This window comes from Rhipicephalus sanguineus, chromosome 2 (genome assembly GCF_013339695.2).
Source record: "Rhipicephalus sanguineus isolate Rsan-2018 chromosome 2, BIME_Rsan_1.4, whole genome shotgun sequence".
Taxonomy (NCBI): domain Eukaryota; kingdom Metazoa; phylum Arthropoda; class Arachnida; order Ixodida; family Ixodidae; genus Rhipicephalus; species Rhipicephalus sanguineus.
Window position 1 is genome coordinate 82,747,695 of NC_051177.1, and position 14,443 is coordinate 82,762,137.

Genomic DNA, 14,443 nt, shown 5'->3' on the forward strand with positions numbered 1-14,443 from the left:
TCCTGAAGAACACTTTGAACGATAATTTTTTGCTAATTACAAAACTAGATCTTTAACTCGACGACTGCTATGGCACGTAATTGTAAAGTCGAAGCCTTGGAGTAGCGAAATCACGACTGCTTAGAATTTCTAAGACGAGCACCACTTTTCAATAAAGTAGTTGCTGCTCGTACATGTCGCTGCGACACATCTAGGCCAAATTCACGAAGCTTTTAGGGGCGTAGCTCCTCTTAGTCTAACCTTGTCCCATGTCAGGCGTAGCCGGCAGTATCTCCCGAACAGTATAATAGATGGCACTGTCCCATAGAGATGCATGCAAACTGCAGTTGGGTGACGATATACTAGATGGCGCTGTCCCATAAGGATAAAAAAATAAAAAAATAAAAAAATTAAAAATAAAAATAAAGATAAGAAATAAATAAAAATATAAAACATAAAAATACAAAAATAAAAAAATAAATACAAAAGCGAAGAAAAAACGGAAAAAGGAAAAATAATCACAGCGGCGTATCGCTTTGATTACTGCTGGGCGAAACCACTGAACATTTCACGGTGTACACATGATTGCTTCAGGAGCTTCGCCCAAGCTCTTCATCATTCACCCGTGGATATGCTGTAATTTTTTTCTTCGTAAGTGCTCTTACGAACAAAAAGGCAGGCTTTGTTATAAATATGTCAAGCACTGGAAGTGAGTGCGTTTCTGTTGTAGCATAATACGCTTCTTTGAATACATGCTCTGTGTTATGCATGGGTAATACTATCGTAGACGACTCCACGCGTTTTGTGCACCTTTTTTCTCGGAAAGTGGGGCGTTCTATACAGAAGCAACGTTATGACTGCTAAAAGGGCATTTTAGTATAAACACAATTTGCAGCGCGGCAGAATGCAGTTCAGGACATGTTTTCATTAAAAAAAAATTAACATTTTACGCAAGAATTGTTTAAGGAAAGTTTCAGCCAATGCTTTATTCTGTGCATATCACTAGCGCGTGTTTTTCATCGAGCGGCCGTGTCACTAGCAATCGTAGCGGACCATTTGAAAATGACACTCACAAATGAAGATTTATGAATTCAGGCTGCGGAGTCATTACGGTCGAGCTTTTCAGAAGCTAATGGGTGCTGTCGGGCACGCCTTGTGTTACCGCAGGAGCGTGTCCAGAACGTGAAGCTGCTGCAGCTTCTGGCCGGGGCGGGCGCTCTTCCTTTCTGGGTCTCGTCGTTCATCGTGGACCTTGCGCTGCACGTGGTCTGCTCTCTCGTGCTGCTCTTGCCTCTGGCGCTGTTCGACTGGCACCGACTGTACTCGGACACCTACACGCTCGGTGCGTACGCGTGTTGCATACGTGTGCAGTGTTCGGGTTGATACTCGACAAATTAAGCGGCCACTAACCTGAACAAAGCCTACTGAGGGACTGAATACTTCGTCAGACACGTCAACCTGACACAATGTAGAGAATAAAGGCACAGTGAATAAAGTTAACGCAACTCTCATATAATCTTAAAAATTATAATCTGCCTCTTTCATTTTCCTGTGCTGCCCTGTGCCGTTTTGGTAGGGTTTTTTCAGGGACCGGGACAACCGGTATTGCCAGAAAAAAAGCCTCCGAGATGAAGAGACGTTTCGCCACTTTTCCGCTAGGGATGCGCGCATGCACAGGGGCGTCGTGAAAAAGGCGGATTCTTCTTTACCGCTTTGGTGGCTGAGCGTCCAGAAGCGCTGCTAAGTACGAGGGCGGGAGTTCGATTCCCGTTCACGGAGGCTTCATTTGAATGGCGGTGAAACGCAAAGAGCTCCAGTGTACCCAAATTCAAGTGCGCCGTAAAGAAACACAACTGTTCAAAATTAAACCGTAGTGCTCCACCACGGCGTGCCTCTAAAACATACTTTTATTTTGGCGCATGAAGTACCAAAACTCGGCTGGTACCATTTTCGCTAATGGCTTACGAGGGGTCGAGTCGCGACAAGCTGTTTCGTACCTCGAGGCGCAACACTTTCAATGGAGTGTCCCGGATATTGCCAAAAGTATCCACGAGAGTTTGCCCTTACAGCGATGGGAAATTCACCAGCTTTGGCTGGGAAGTGCTCCGCCTCCTACTGTGACTGCAGAGATCTGACCGTATTCACAAAACTTGCGTTTCACGAGAGCTATTTGCAATTAGCGGACCACTTTTGCTAGCATTACGATAGGGCAACATCTGCTCTTATGAACAGCTTCAATTCAAGTACTTTTCTTGAGTAAAGGCCTTCGATGCTGAATGCTGGACATCGGAGTGGGTTAGTCGGACTAATACTTTGTAATAATTGCTGGGATTTTCGGTGCCGAAACCACGGTACGATTGAGGCACGTCGTAGTGAGGGACTCCGTATTAATTTCGACCACCTGAAATTCTTTAAGGTGCACACAAATCTAAGAACAGGGGTGTTTGCATTCGCCGCCGTGGAAATGCGGCTACCGTGCCCGGGAATCGAACCCGCGCCCTCGAGCTCAGCAGCACAACACCTTATTACGACGGGTGACTAATAATTTGCAACGGCTATCGTTATACTAAAGGGGTCGTGTCCAAAATAATTGTTTGAGGCTTTTCTAAGTATACATAAAAGCCTTTCATGCCGCACTTAATAAACTGTTCATTGCAAAAGTAATGCTTTGTTTGTGACTATGACAACAGTGTACGGTTGCTTCTTTTTCTTCTTGCAGCTTCCGTCTATACGATAATGCTGAGCTACGGGTGGGCCTCGATACCGGTCGCCTACGTGGCATCGTTGGTCTGCGACCAGCCGTCAACAGGATACGTGGCCATTGCCAGCGTCAGCATCGTAGCTGGTACGAGCCATTATCGTGTGCGCGTTCTGTTAACGTGACACCGATAAACGGCTAGATTTCGCTTATCACCAGAGCCTAGTCTGTGCATGCTAATTACGGCATAGTGCCTCATAAGCTATGAGAACAATTCTTGTCATCAGTCTGTATTATGCACGATAAGTTGCCGGCCGTCCGACCTAAGCGAATTCAGAAGCGAATTCAGATAACGTTGTTCGCTTATATCGTCTTTGTGCATATTATTGCGGTCAAAGCTACTGGTTTTCCCTACCAAATGATGGCATGCTTTTTTACAGCGAAGGTGTGTATGGCTAGGTTCTGGCGGTTCGGGTCCGTGGACAAAAGACGCGTACAACAACAATTTTCGGGTAATCGATTATCTCGACTAATCCAGCGTTTTTTCGTCGAAAAAAAAATGGACATGGCGTAAAAGTAAACAAAGGTGTACGATTTCGCCGGCACGGCAGAATGGCATGAACAATTCTGCCTCAAAGACAAGAACACTTGAGCGTAAGAAACGAACGTCATTCCATTTTTGCACTTTCGAAACAACGCGGTTCCTTATGGACCAAAGGATTTGATTTGGAGACCGCTGTTGATAAGTTTACATGCGTCATGCGCAAGAGAAGCACCGGGATCTTTTGAGTGTGTCATATTCGCTCAATATGGTCAATAATGGTAACATGAATTCACTATAGCAGTATTCAGTGTACTAGAATCGCCAACGGCACAGCTTCGCTGGCCTCCATCTTCGCAATAGTGCAAGGGATCTGAATTTTTTTTTTCTTTGTGTGTGTGTGTGTTGAAAAAATCAGAGAAAACGCAGAAAGATGGTTCTTCATTTGGTAACAGGATAATATTGCCAGAAAAAGGTGGCCACTAGATTGAGCGCGTCATTGACGAATGCCTGCAGGTATCGTCCTGAACACGAGCATGTCCCTGCTCTACCTGCTGCCTCAACTGACGGGACACTGGGAGAACAGCACGCATGAGACGCCGTACCTGGACGGCGCCCTGTGGATGTTCAGGACTATTCCCAGCTTCGCGCTCACCTGGGGCATTTCCAACTGTCTCCAGGTATACACTAGCAGTATATAGAACCAGAGGAAAGAGTAGCGACTTGTTTTAACAAGCACTGTGATGGATTAGTGATTGTTTTTGGAACCGATCTCTAAGAACTGCCGCGTACTTATATCGGCCGATGTTAATAGCCCGCATAGACCTGCGCTGGCTATATGAGGCCACACTTTATAGAGTTTTACGGACAGCTGCCGCGGTGGCACAGTGGTCACAGTGGTTACGTTCTCGGCCACGGTGGTCTCATTTCGATGGAGGCGAAATGCGAGAGGCCCGTGTTCTGTGCGATGTCAGTGTACATCAAAAAGAGCCCCAGGCGGTCGGAATCATCCGGCACTCTCTACTATATATGGCGTCTCTCATAATGATATCGTGGTTTTGGCACGTAAAAAGCACGGACTTCTACCCAGGGACACAAAGCGGATTTTCTGGCGTCCACGCGTGTTCGCCCATTCTACTTTCGATCGGCTCTTATGCGATAGTTGCAGCTTTCTTGTTCTATGTCGCTTCTCTTGGTCTGCGTCGCTGTAAATTTGTATAAAAGGCGCCGTGGTTTAAAGGTCTTTGTTTCTGAACACGCGCTACACATGGATGCGCCATCGTTTAGCTACGCTTGTGCGTCACGCGTTGTCGCAATAAGTGACTTATAGCGGCTGTCTTGGCTTCCCTTACGCAGGATCTAGTCGTCGATAAAGGTGAAATGCACAGTGCAGCGAAGCGAAGGGTGCAGTACAAGTAGTGACGGCCCAAGCTGGGAAGCTGTTTCCATATTAGAAACACCCCAAACTTGGCGCGAAGTTGCCAGCAACATCGCTACAATTTGGGTGGTGAAAGGGTTAGCCCTAAATTTTCGCTTACTACCCTTGCTCTCTCCATGATGAAACATAGTTAAAAACACGCGCATTAGTTTGCTGAAGTTATCTTACTGTTGGCAAATTGATGAGCAGAATTTTGTTATTTCGCAGATTGCGCAGGAGAGCGTGATGTGCCGCTACATGTCGACATTCGACCGGCTGGTATTTTGCCAGAACTTCGGGCTTGAATCGATACCGAACCACCTTAATCGCTTCATCGAATGCTGCCCTGGTATGTTTCCTTCTTTCTTCTTCTTTGTAGGAACATTACAGCTGTCGTTCTGTGTTGCCTTAGTTGCTCGATTTCGCGCTGTGCGAAGAAAAAGGCTTATAAACTGAAATAAACTGAAATAATCAATTTTTCCATAAGTTATTACTGCCACATTACAAAAATGTTATGCCGTGAAAGTTGCATATTGTGTTGCGGTGAACCAATTTAGTCGCGCAGTGAAGTCTAAGTGGGGCACTGGCACGGGACAATTCACGTAATGATAAATTATACATGCACGCACGCACTGTTTGATTTGAACACGAACACCGTGACGTTTAATAACTGTGCTAGAGGGCCTTAACAGCTGTTTTTATTGTGGCTGTGGCCATTTAGATTATTGTTTCACCCGATTTGCGGGTCCCGTACTTGCGACCGTAATGGGGCGTAGAATGCATTCCTGAATTCTACACATGCACACGTGCCGTTTCTGTTCTAGTACGAACATCGACAACTAATAATGCACTAGCATGCCTTCAGAGCTGTTGATGTGGTAGGTACACACGTGATTCGGCGGATGCGACTATTTATGTGATACTGACGTTTTTAAGGAACGGCAGCCTGAATTACCGATCAACAGCAAACAAATGCCTCACCCCACTGTACTTGCCAGTGTGTTCTTGTCGTCAGGCGACCATCTAGGGCTTCCTAAATGAGATGGTCCTTAGCGCTCTGCGGTAGGTATACAAGATACTTAATACTCACGTTATCGCAGAAAAATGCCGTGACTGCGCTCTGACCAAGGGCTGCCTGACGTGGGACAAGATGAGCGGTGGCCGCGACGTGCTCCTCATGCTGCTCGTGGGCATCGCGCTGCTCGCCTTCGTCACGGCGCTTGACTCCGGCCTGGGATACGTGGCTCGCACCCGGCGCCGGTCACGCGTGGCGCCCCCTTCCGAGCACCTGGGCGTCATCGAAGAGCGGACGCGCGTGCGAAAGCTGATTGCGGATGGCCGTGTCGAGCAGGCAAGTGCGAGGAGAGGTTTGATACAAGACCATTAAGAAAAGCTTTTATAACTCAAGTTTCCAGTGGGTGCGTCGTGCCCCCATTTTCCCGATAGGGCAAGGGTGCCCGAACTTTTTGCTAAGTATTCAAAATAAAGGACATTATACTCCGACAGCAAAATGTGTGTTTGATGCGTTTCCGTTGGAAATCAACCATTTGGTGCGATAGAAATTGTAGTCAACGGTGGGCACTAGCTTTAACGAACTGTTAAGGCAGGGTGTCATCCTTGCTTGGACAGGTATTTTGCTGACTCTTCTAGCGATGGTAGCGTGGGCTCTTCGTTGACTTAGTCGCTTTAATTGGTACAACAGATTGCTGTTGTAAACTGCGTTATCGCAAAAAACAGTTCACAGAAGTGAAATGGTCTTCAGTGTACTTTCACAGATATGTAAACTTCGCGCTTCATCTCGGCTATGAATTACGATATTTCGGGAATTTACGAAAAAGAAAAAAGTGCACAGTGCTTCGCAGAATTGCTCAGCATCGAGTTGCAATTTGACGCTCTTTTCTTGTGCTTCTTCCTTCCGCTGGTGGTGCTTAGGCGTCTAGGTTTTTCTCGAAGTTATGTACTAAGTAAGCCCAGCAACAAGTTCTGCTAAATTGCGGAGCACGTGACTTACGGAACCAGGATGAATGCCTCAGCACAAGTTTTGCCATTCGGAGTCACTAAATTAGCTTTCTCCCTGAAATGCAACAAATTTGATCAATTCGAACTTGTCAGCTGTCTAGTTCGGCGTCTTACAGGTAATGTAAAAAAAATCGGAGTTGGTTCAGGTTTAAGGCTTTCCTTTCAATTTTTCCTGTTGAAGCTTGTTCCGAGAAATGTTGTATTCACTTCAGCTTACGTTCAAAGTAAGGAAGGCTTTGTCAAGCACGGAACAAGCAATTCGCCGCTTTCACTTCGGTTATTCGGTATCCTTAAAGGAACCACTTGCTGCCAGTAAAATTTGTCGCTGAACGAGTTCGATTACGTCTAAGCAATAGATATCAGCGCATGTAGGAAAAGAACGACGTTCGAAAGAAACGCCCGACCATCCGCTTCCTACGCCGTCCTTCGCACCTCTTTGTTTTCGTGTTCGCGCTAACATGTATTCACTTGCTACCACGTTCAGGTTACGTTTGCTGTGAAACGCATTGCATTGCTATGAACAGCGCCGAAGCTTTCTGAACGAGCGCCCATTGACGGTGCCGATGCTAACGAGCTTATTTTCCGTGCAATTCAGTGTCTGACGGAACTCTTGTATTTGCATTATTATTTGCGTACATTATCATGTACGACGTAATGAGTGAATGAAGATATATTGATCACTAGTGATTAAAGAACAAACAGAGGTAGCCTATATCCTAGTAGAGACCAAAAGGAAAAACAATGGACCGGGCACACCACGTTATGAGAAGGACGGACAACAGACGGTCAGTTAGAACATCGGAATGGATATAACGAGATGGGAAGCGTGGAAGGGGCGGCCAAGGGTTAGGTAGAGCGACCGAAACTGTATAAAAATAAGATCAGTTCGCACAGTACAGGGTGTGTTGGAGACCATTAGGAGAGAGGCCTTCATCCATGCAGTGGACATAAGACAAGCTGATGTTGATGGTGATGAATTTGAGAAAAATGGGAGAGGTCTTTGTACTGCACTGGGCATAGTCAGGCTGCTGTTCATGATGATCACTAGTATGGCATCTTGAAACAGATTGGCTTCTCTTCCCGTGCTACGGTGCAGGCTGCGCTCCTGGTGAGCAACCTGAGCAAGAGCTACGGCACCATGGAGGCGGTGCACGGCCTGTCGTTCGCGCTCCGAAGGCACGAGTGCTTCGGCTTGCTGGGCATGAACGGCGCGGGAAAGACCACTACGTTTCGCATGCTCACTGGCGACCTGACGCCCACCGCTGGAAACGCGTTCATCGGCGACGCCGACCTGGTGACCAAGAGAAACAAGGCAAGCCGCTTGACGCTCACTTGCTCTGCGACCGCGCCAACCACGCTGCGGCGCCTGTTGACAATTCATGGTCAGCGCACCATAAGGACACCGTGAAGGGGACAAACGTTTTTCTATTTCACAGTGGTTTTCTCTTTTGTGTGCACTGAAATTTCACCATGAATAGACAGCTTTAGGATAAAAATAATAAATGTCGCGTGATTTGGAAGCTCAGAGGTGTGGCTATTGCACGCCTATCCTGCTACCTTTAGATTATGTTTTTAACTTTGTGTGTCTTTCTTAAAACTTCTACGGCGTGTAACATGATGTCAGATGTGCGGAGTGGTTACTTGTATATTAAAACAATAACGTGGAAATGGCTGTTAAGGCTAACTTACAATGAACAACTGCTAAATAGTACATATTTAAAAGGCGTAATGGTGACGAGGAATCATGGAAGCCGTCTTGCTTGCGCCGGCAACATCATGCCAACCAAATAGGAGCTCACGTTTGTACTATTGCATTAAATGTAACAACTTAAGATAACTAGGTCTGTCTTATGTCTTCTAAACGCGTCACCCTTCCTCCAGCGACGCTGGTGGTGATGATCAAATTTATGTAGGGCGCTTGAAATGGGTTGAGCACTCTTTCCTGAAGGCGGTCTGTGTGACTAGTAGTCATGCTGTGCCCATGACGCCGAATCTAAGCGGCTCTCGTTTATTTGCGCAGTACCAGGCACGCATTGGCTACTGCCCCCAGGCAGACGTGGCCCTTGATCTGCTGACGGGCCGCGAAATGCTGGCACTATTTGCCAGACTACGCGGAATTCGCGAGCAGAGCGTGCCGGACGTCATCCACCAGACGCTGGAGTTCGTGGACATGGCCGAGTACGCCGACTTCACCGTCGGCACGTACAGGTGCGAGACGCTCGCGTACTTGGGTGGCTCATTTCGTGTGAACGCTCTGCGTGCAGCATTAATAGCCGTTTTCTAAGACGCACACATTACGGTTCTCCGGTATCGAGCTGTGCGCTCTAACTCGAAGAAAACGTAAGTGTTGAGAGGACCTGCCCCTGAGGGCTGTGTTAAGCTGTCAGAATGCATCCTCGTAAAGTTCACTGTATCATCGTACTATGTTACCATGGTTCGGAAATACCGTCTCCGTGGCGTAGCACCTCCGGGCTTTTTCTAGGACTTATGCCAGAAGCAGCTCAATATTTTTGTTCGTTCAATGAGCGTGGTAGTTGGTGGTAGGCAGACAACCGAAAATCTCGGTACGTGGAAACACAGATTTTCAAATAACAAACGAAGCATCTACCCTAATTTGTTATATGGGAGTAGACAATATGTTAAGTGGCTGAAGGAGACATCCGCTATACTACGATTCACGTGCGTCCGAAATTCTAGGATAACTCTTACGAGACAGCTAAAGAGAAGAGGAGCCAGAAATGAACGATTATGTAGCCAGGGAAGTGTTAGCCAGGAGCCAGCTGTTTCAGGAGGAGGCTGTCCTCGTCAAGGCAGGTATTGTCCTCGTTAGAAAATCGAGGGCAAATCTTCTTGTCTGGCTCCGGACTGAGGCTTCTTTCGTTAAGCCTAGTGTTTTTACTCTTATATGTCCATGCTAAACGTCTGGATTTCGTGGATTGTTTTTTTCTGCATAAGCGCTTGTGTTGGCCGGCTCGAGCTCAAGGTTTTCTTCGGAAGCACAGCATGCGTTTCATGTACAGTGTTTGGTGATTAAAACGCGATACTCAGAGCGCGGGGCTGCTGGCGGTGACGGTGACGGCGAGAGCGTTCGTGACAAATGGTCACTGGATCCGGTAAAGAGTCGTTCACTCTGTGGTTCTCAGTGACGCCGGCCGAGTGCTTCAATCCTCCCCCAACGCACGCCCGCGAGCTCCAGCCGCTCCGCGCGGCGTGGAACGTGAGCACAGTGTTTTGGAGTCGTGTCAAGCAGCACTCTGCCATCTCCACCAAGAACCACACAAGATGCTTGTACCAGATGCAGTCACCATGCGTCCCAAACGCTCTCGCCCTCGCCGTCACCCTCACCGCCAGCAGCCCTGCGCTCCCTCCGAGTATCACGTTTCAATCGCCGAGTATATACTGTACAGGATTGCGCGAACGCGCGCGACGCTTACGACTCACACTTATTGGGGCCCGTCGCACGCACGCAGTGGCGGCACTCGGCGTAAGCTCTCGCTTGCCGTCGCGTTTGTGGGCAATCCGAACGTGGTGCTGCTCGACGAGCCGACGGCTGCCGTAGACCCCCCGGCGAGAAGGCGCATCTGGAGCATACTGATCGCCGCCAAGCAGCACCTCGAGCTCGCTATCCTCCTATCATCGCACTGGTACGCAGTCTCATTGCACTGGGTTACAGCGGAACAAGGCATATTGTGGCTGTGTAGCTATATTTCCAAGCTTTGCTGATTATACGATTGGAACTTAAAGCGTATAAAACTAGCTGCAAGTAAGTGGGACTCATAAGGGCTGCCGATAAACCGCAAAGCGAAATAAGACGAAGCGAGTCCACACAAAGCGCAGGGTTTTAAGTTGCAGAGACAGCAGCGCACCTCAGTAGAAAAGGTTGACATTAATTAGCGATATTTGCCGGAATGGCGACGCGTGAGTTTGTTCACTAGGATGTTTTTTTCAAGAAAATTCAAGTGAATTGAACTGTATTCCCTGAAAAAGTTGTAAGGTCGAATGTTTCTGCAAAGCTGCCTGCTTGCGAGGCTTCTACGTCAACAGCAGCGGCATTGCCAGCTTTTGGCTGCTACACGAGCGCATAATGTCTGTAGCTTTGCCAAGTTTGGCATGAATTATTGCCTTGCAGCAGGTCTTTAGATTGAGTTACTTTTTTTTAAGGACAGATATTTTCTTATTGTACGCATCGTCATTCTACGAACTTGGGAACTTTTCAGCGGTAGATACGGTGTAACTGGGCTTCGCAAAGTCTTGTCAAGGTAGCCCTAATACTGGTCTCCTCTCCATCAACGCTATAGAAGGAATTCTACGGTGCAGTCACTCACACAGCGCACGCACACACTGTAGAACAGCGTGTAGATATTAACGAAATTTGGTACGCCTTCGTTTATAAGGCGCATTGCGTTTTTTTTTATCGCACCATGCGATTAAAATCTCTTCATTGCCACTATCACGGCGTTTCTTAAAAAACCATCCACGTGTTTTACTCTCACAGACTACTCATGTCCTCAATGTGCGATTCAGAATAGACGTGCCGCAAAAGAAAGCCTAAATATGACTGATAAAATTCGTAATCGATAAACATTCTTTATCCTGAATGATTTAAATGACCAAATTATCTAAACTATATGTGCGCTCGTATACAGGTTACATGAGGCTGATCAATGTCCCACAAGAAATTTGCTCTGACTGATCTTCAAGGAGATTGTTCGAAATTCAAATGTCGTAGTCCCTGAAACAAAAGAAAATAGCATGGAGTAGCATAACATTATTATTACCATGAAAACTTGACAATCGGCGCTCGTTTCTCTCTTTCGCAGCATGCGAGAGTGCGAGGCCCTGTGCTCCCGCGTGGGAATTCTGTCCGACGGCCGGTTCGCCTGCCTCGGCTCCACGCAGCAGCTCAAGGAGAGCATCGGACACGGGGCCACCGTGCTGGCGCGCAGCGCCTCGCCGGACCCTCGTGCGTGGCAGCAGTATTCACTTCACGAGCACTCCTTAAAGAATTTCTCTGTATAAAAATACGTCCAATTTCTGATAATCAACTCTTGAACGTATGGCGATTTCATATACAGTGCGTACGTCAAGGGGTAATGTATACGGTTCCTACTCGATGCGTTGAACATACGCGTTCCCATATAAAGCAGCACCATGCATCGGTAATGGGGCAAGTGTCATATGATACGATCATTTGGGGTTCCTGCATAGAATCCCATATGTTACTATATCCGGTATATTGGAAACATCGAGAGTTCGCATAAAAGGTGATAGGAACAAGTAGCGATAATATTAATATCTTCTAGTTCTCGCATTTACGTGAAAATAGCTTTTTTCTTATACAAAATCCGAATATCTCCATGTCCTTTTATTGGATAGGAACATTGACGTAGCTTGACGAACTATTATTTATAGATGACTACTACACTGTTGTTCAGTGAGGAGAAATATAAGGCCATAACATGACTGCAGAGCACATTCGCCTTCTACTATGTTGTGCAACATTGACGTGCAGTCTTATTGTACAGCCATACCACTTCACCAGATAGTTATGAAGTAAAGTAGTACTTTGCCTTGTTAAAACAGGAAAATGAAATAACTTACTCCATTCGCGTAAATATTCTTTCACCACCCTTGCGGCAATTGTTTTCAAGACCAGATGATAGGCGCCGCAGCTGAAAGAACAAACAAACAAACAAACAAACAAACAAACAAACAAACAAACAAACAAACAAACAAACAAACAAACAAACAAACAAACAAACAAACAAACAAACAAACAAACAAACAAACAAACAAACAAACAAACAAACAAACAAACAAGCAAACAAACAAACAAACAAAAACAAACAAACAAATGTCGCGTGGAAGGAATGGCTATCTTATAAAGCTTTTCATATTTTTTATGCTACTAACTTTTTCACCTTCCTGTTTTTTTGCGATCAAAGGTGGTGCTGATACACAGTCAAAATATCTACGCACCACTACCAGCACGTTCGCTTGAACCAGCATACTTTATTCGGCATACCGCATTTGTCACGTCACTTGACGAGGCCAATATTTACTACTATACTTATGTGCTTTGATTATTCGGAATGACGCTTACCGATGCCATAGAAAGCATTGTCAGCTGGCGTGCACGGGTAGAAATTCCCAATGTATCAGTTATCGTAAGTGAAGCGAGTAGTGAAGCAGGCTTCCTACAAAGCGTAACAACAATGCGAAGAAACTAGCTTTCAAGGAGTTGTCATACAGGAGTTACTAGGCTAAGGCAGGCTTCCTACAAAGCGAACTAATCTTACGGAGAAGCTAGCTTTCAAGGCATCCGTATATGGAAGTTGTTAACGCCAGAAGAGGCATCCAACATAGCTACCAATACTGCGGATAAACTAGCTATCAAGGTGTCGGTATGTAAAAGTTTTGACAAGAGTAGGCTACCTACAAGGTGTGCCAATACTGCAGTAAAGCTACATTTCAAGGCATCGGTATATCATGGATATGTCTAGAGTCTCGCACATAGTAAGTGCCCGCTATGAATGCAATATGACTGAGTTGTAGTGCATCGTCAGCGCCAGGGAGACTGAAGACATGCATCGTCTGAGACTAAGCCCAAAGGGGTACACTTGTTTTACTTGCCTTATTTGCAATGTTGCATTGTTGCCGGGGATACGTTCACTCCGTCGTTACCTTGCGCCCTGCGCGCGACGCTTCTCTGGGTATCCCGACCGCTGGCAGAGCCAGACAACGTGTACCTAAAGATTATACCTGTGAAAGTGACCGCTACAGAATAGTCTCCAAGTAGGTTCAACGAAAATGGGCAGAGCAGACAATCGCTTAACGTACGACACGTAAACGGCGCAGATCTCCTGCTCGAGGCCATGGAGTCCCGCTTCCCAGGCTGTCGCCTGCGACGGCGTCAAGCCGGAGCGCTGCTTCGCTTCCACGTTCCGGCGCGGCCCTGGCACGAGCTTTTCACCGGCATGGAAGAGCTGCGTGCCGAGAAGCTCATCCACGAGTACCTAGTCAGCGACGTGAGCCTCACCGAGGTCTTCCGGCACTTCACGAAGCACAAGCGGACGCCCGCCCCAACGCCGTCAACTACGCCCGCACCTACGCCCGCATTTACACCTGCACATACGCCCACGTCTCCGCAGTGTCCTAGTCAGACCCAGGTCTAGGTGGCTCCTCGCCGACGATGCATGCCACAAGCGTCCACTGGAGGACACGCAGAGGCCAGTTGGCGAGGCTCGCGCTTTAATGGGCGCATATTTATCGATTGATTGATAATAAGTTTCTAAGCTGTCTTGATCTGCGAGACACAAGAGTAAATGGTTTGCGTAAAACTTCATGCTTTATTCTTTGCTAGTGGAAGTGAGACGCGGGGAGAAAGAGCGGCCTGCAAACGTCGGCGCATTTTTCTTCGAATTTTGTTTAATAGGACGCTGCTACTTGGTCGTCGTCTTGGTATAGCCGCACAACCCTCTTCTACGCTATCTATAGAGGGCGGCAATCTGGTATAATTATTTACTGTGTATACGTTCGCTTCTAACGTAGTATGTCAGTGTATTCTTGATCCTATGCGGTCATGATCCCATACTGTAACGGCCTTCCTTTTGCTGTTGCTGATATGTTTGCGTGACTACTATGTGATATGTTTTATGTGGGTGTAGTCGCACAGTGAGAAAAGCATGCTGTGCACATGCAGGTCGCCACCCCCGAAGCAAAGTGTGTGGTTTCTCATGGAAGCAATATGCTAATATTTTTTATAAAAGTTCATAACGGTACAAGAACA

General features: G+C 46.9%; 1 protein-coding gene across 1 annotated transcript in view; it reads left to right on the plus strand.

Annotated features, from left to right (window-relative positions):
• The window catches only part of LOC119381701 (retinal-specific phospholipid-transporting ATPase ABCA4), a 31,590-nt gene extending 17,495 nt beyond the window's left edge, over positions 1 to 14,095 (plus strand). Inside the window, exons 16-25 of the mRNA XM_049412871.1 lie at positions 1,147 to 1,321; positions 2,699 to 2,824; positions 3,735 to 3,898; positions 4,864 to 4,984; positions 5,736 to 5,986; positions 7,751 to 7,966; positions 8,675 to 8,862; positions 10,125 to 10,298; positions 11,475 to 11,617; positions 13,513 to 14,095. Of these exons, the coding sequence (XP_049268828.1) occupies positions 1,147 to 1,321; positions 2,699 to 2,824; positions 3,735 to 3,898; positions 4,864 to 4,984; positions 5,736 to 5,986; positions 7,751 to 7,966; positions 8,675 to 8,862; positions 10,125 to 10,298; positions 11,475 to 11,617; positions 13,513 to 13,829 (1,875 nt within the window). The 3' untranslated portion in view covers positions 13,830 to 14,095. The remainder of the gene's footprint in view (positions 1 to 1,146; positions 1,322 to 2,698; positions 2,825 to 3,734; positions 3,899 to 4,863; positions 4,985 to 5,735; positions 5,987 to 7,750; positions 7,967 to 8,674; positions 8,863 to 10,124; positions 10,299 to 11,474; positions 11,618 to 13,512) is intronic.
• The last annotated feature ends 348 nt before the right edge of the window (positions 14,096 to 14,443 follow it).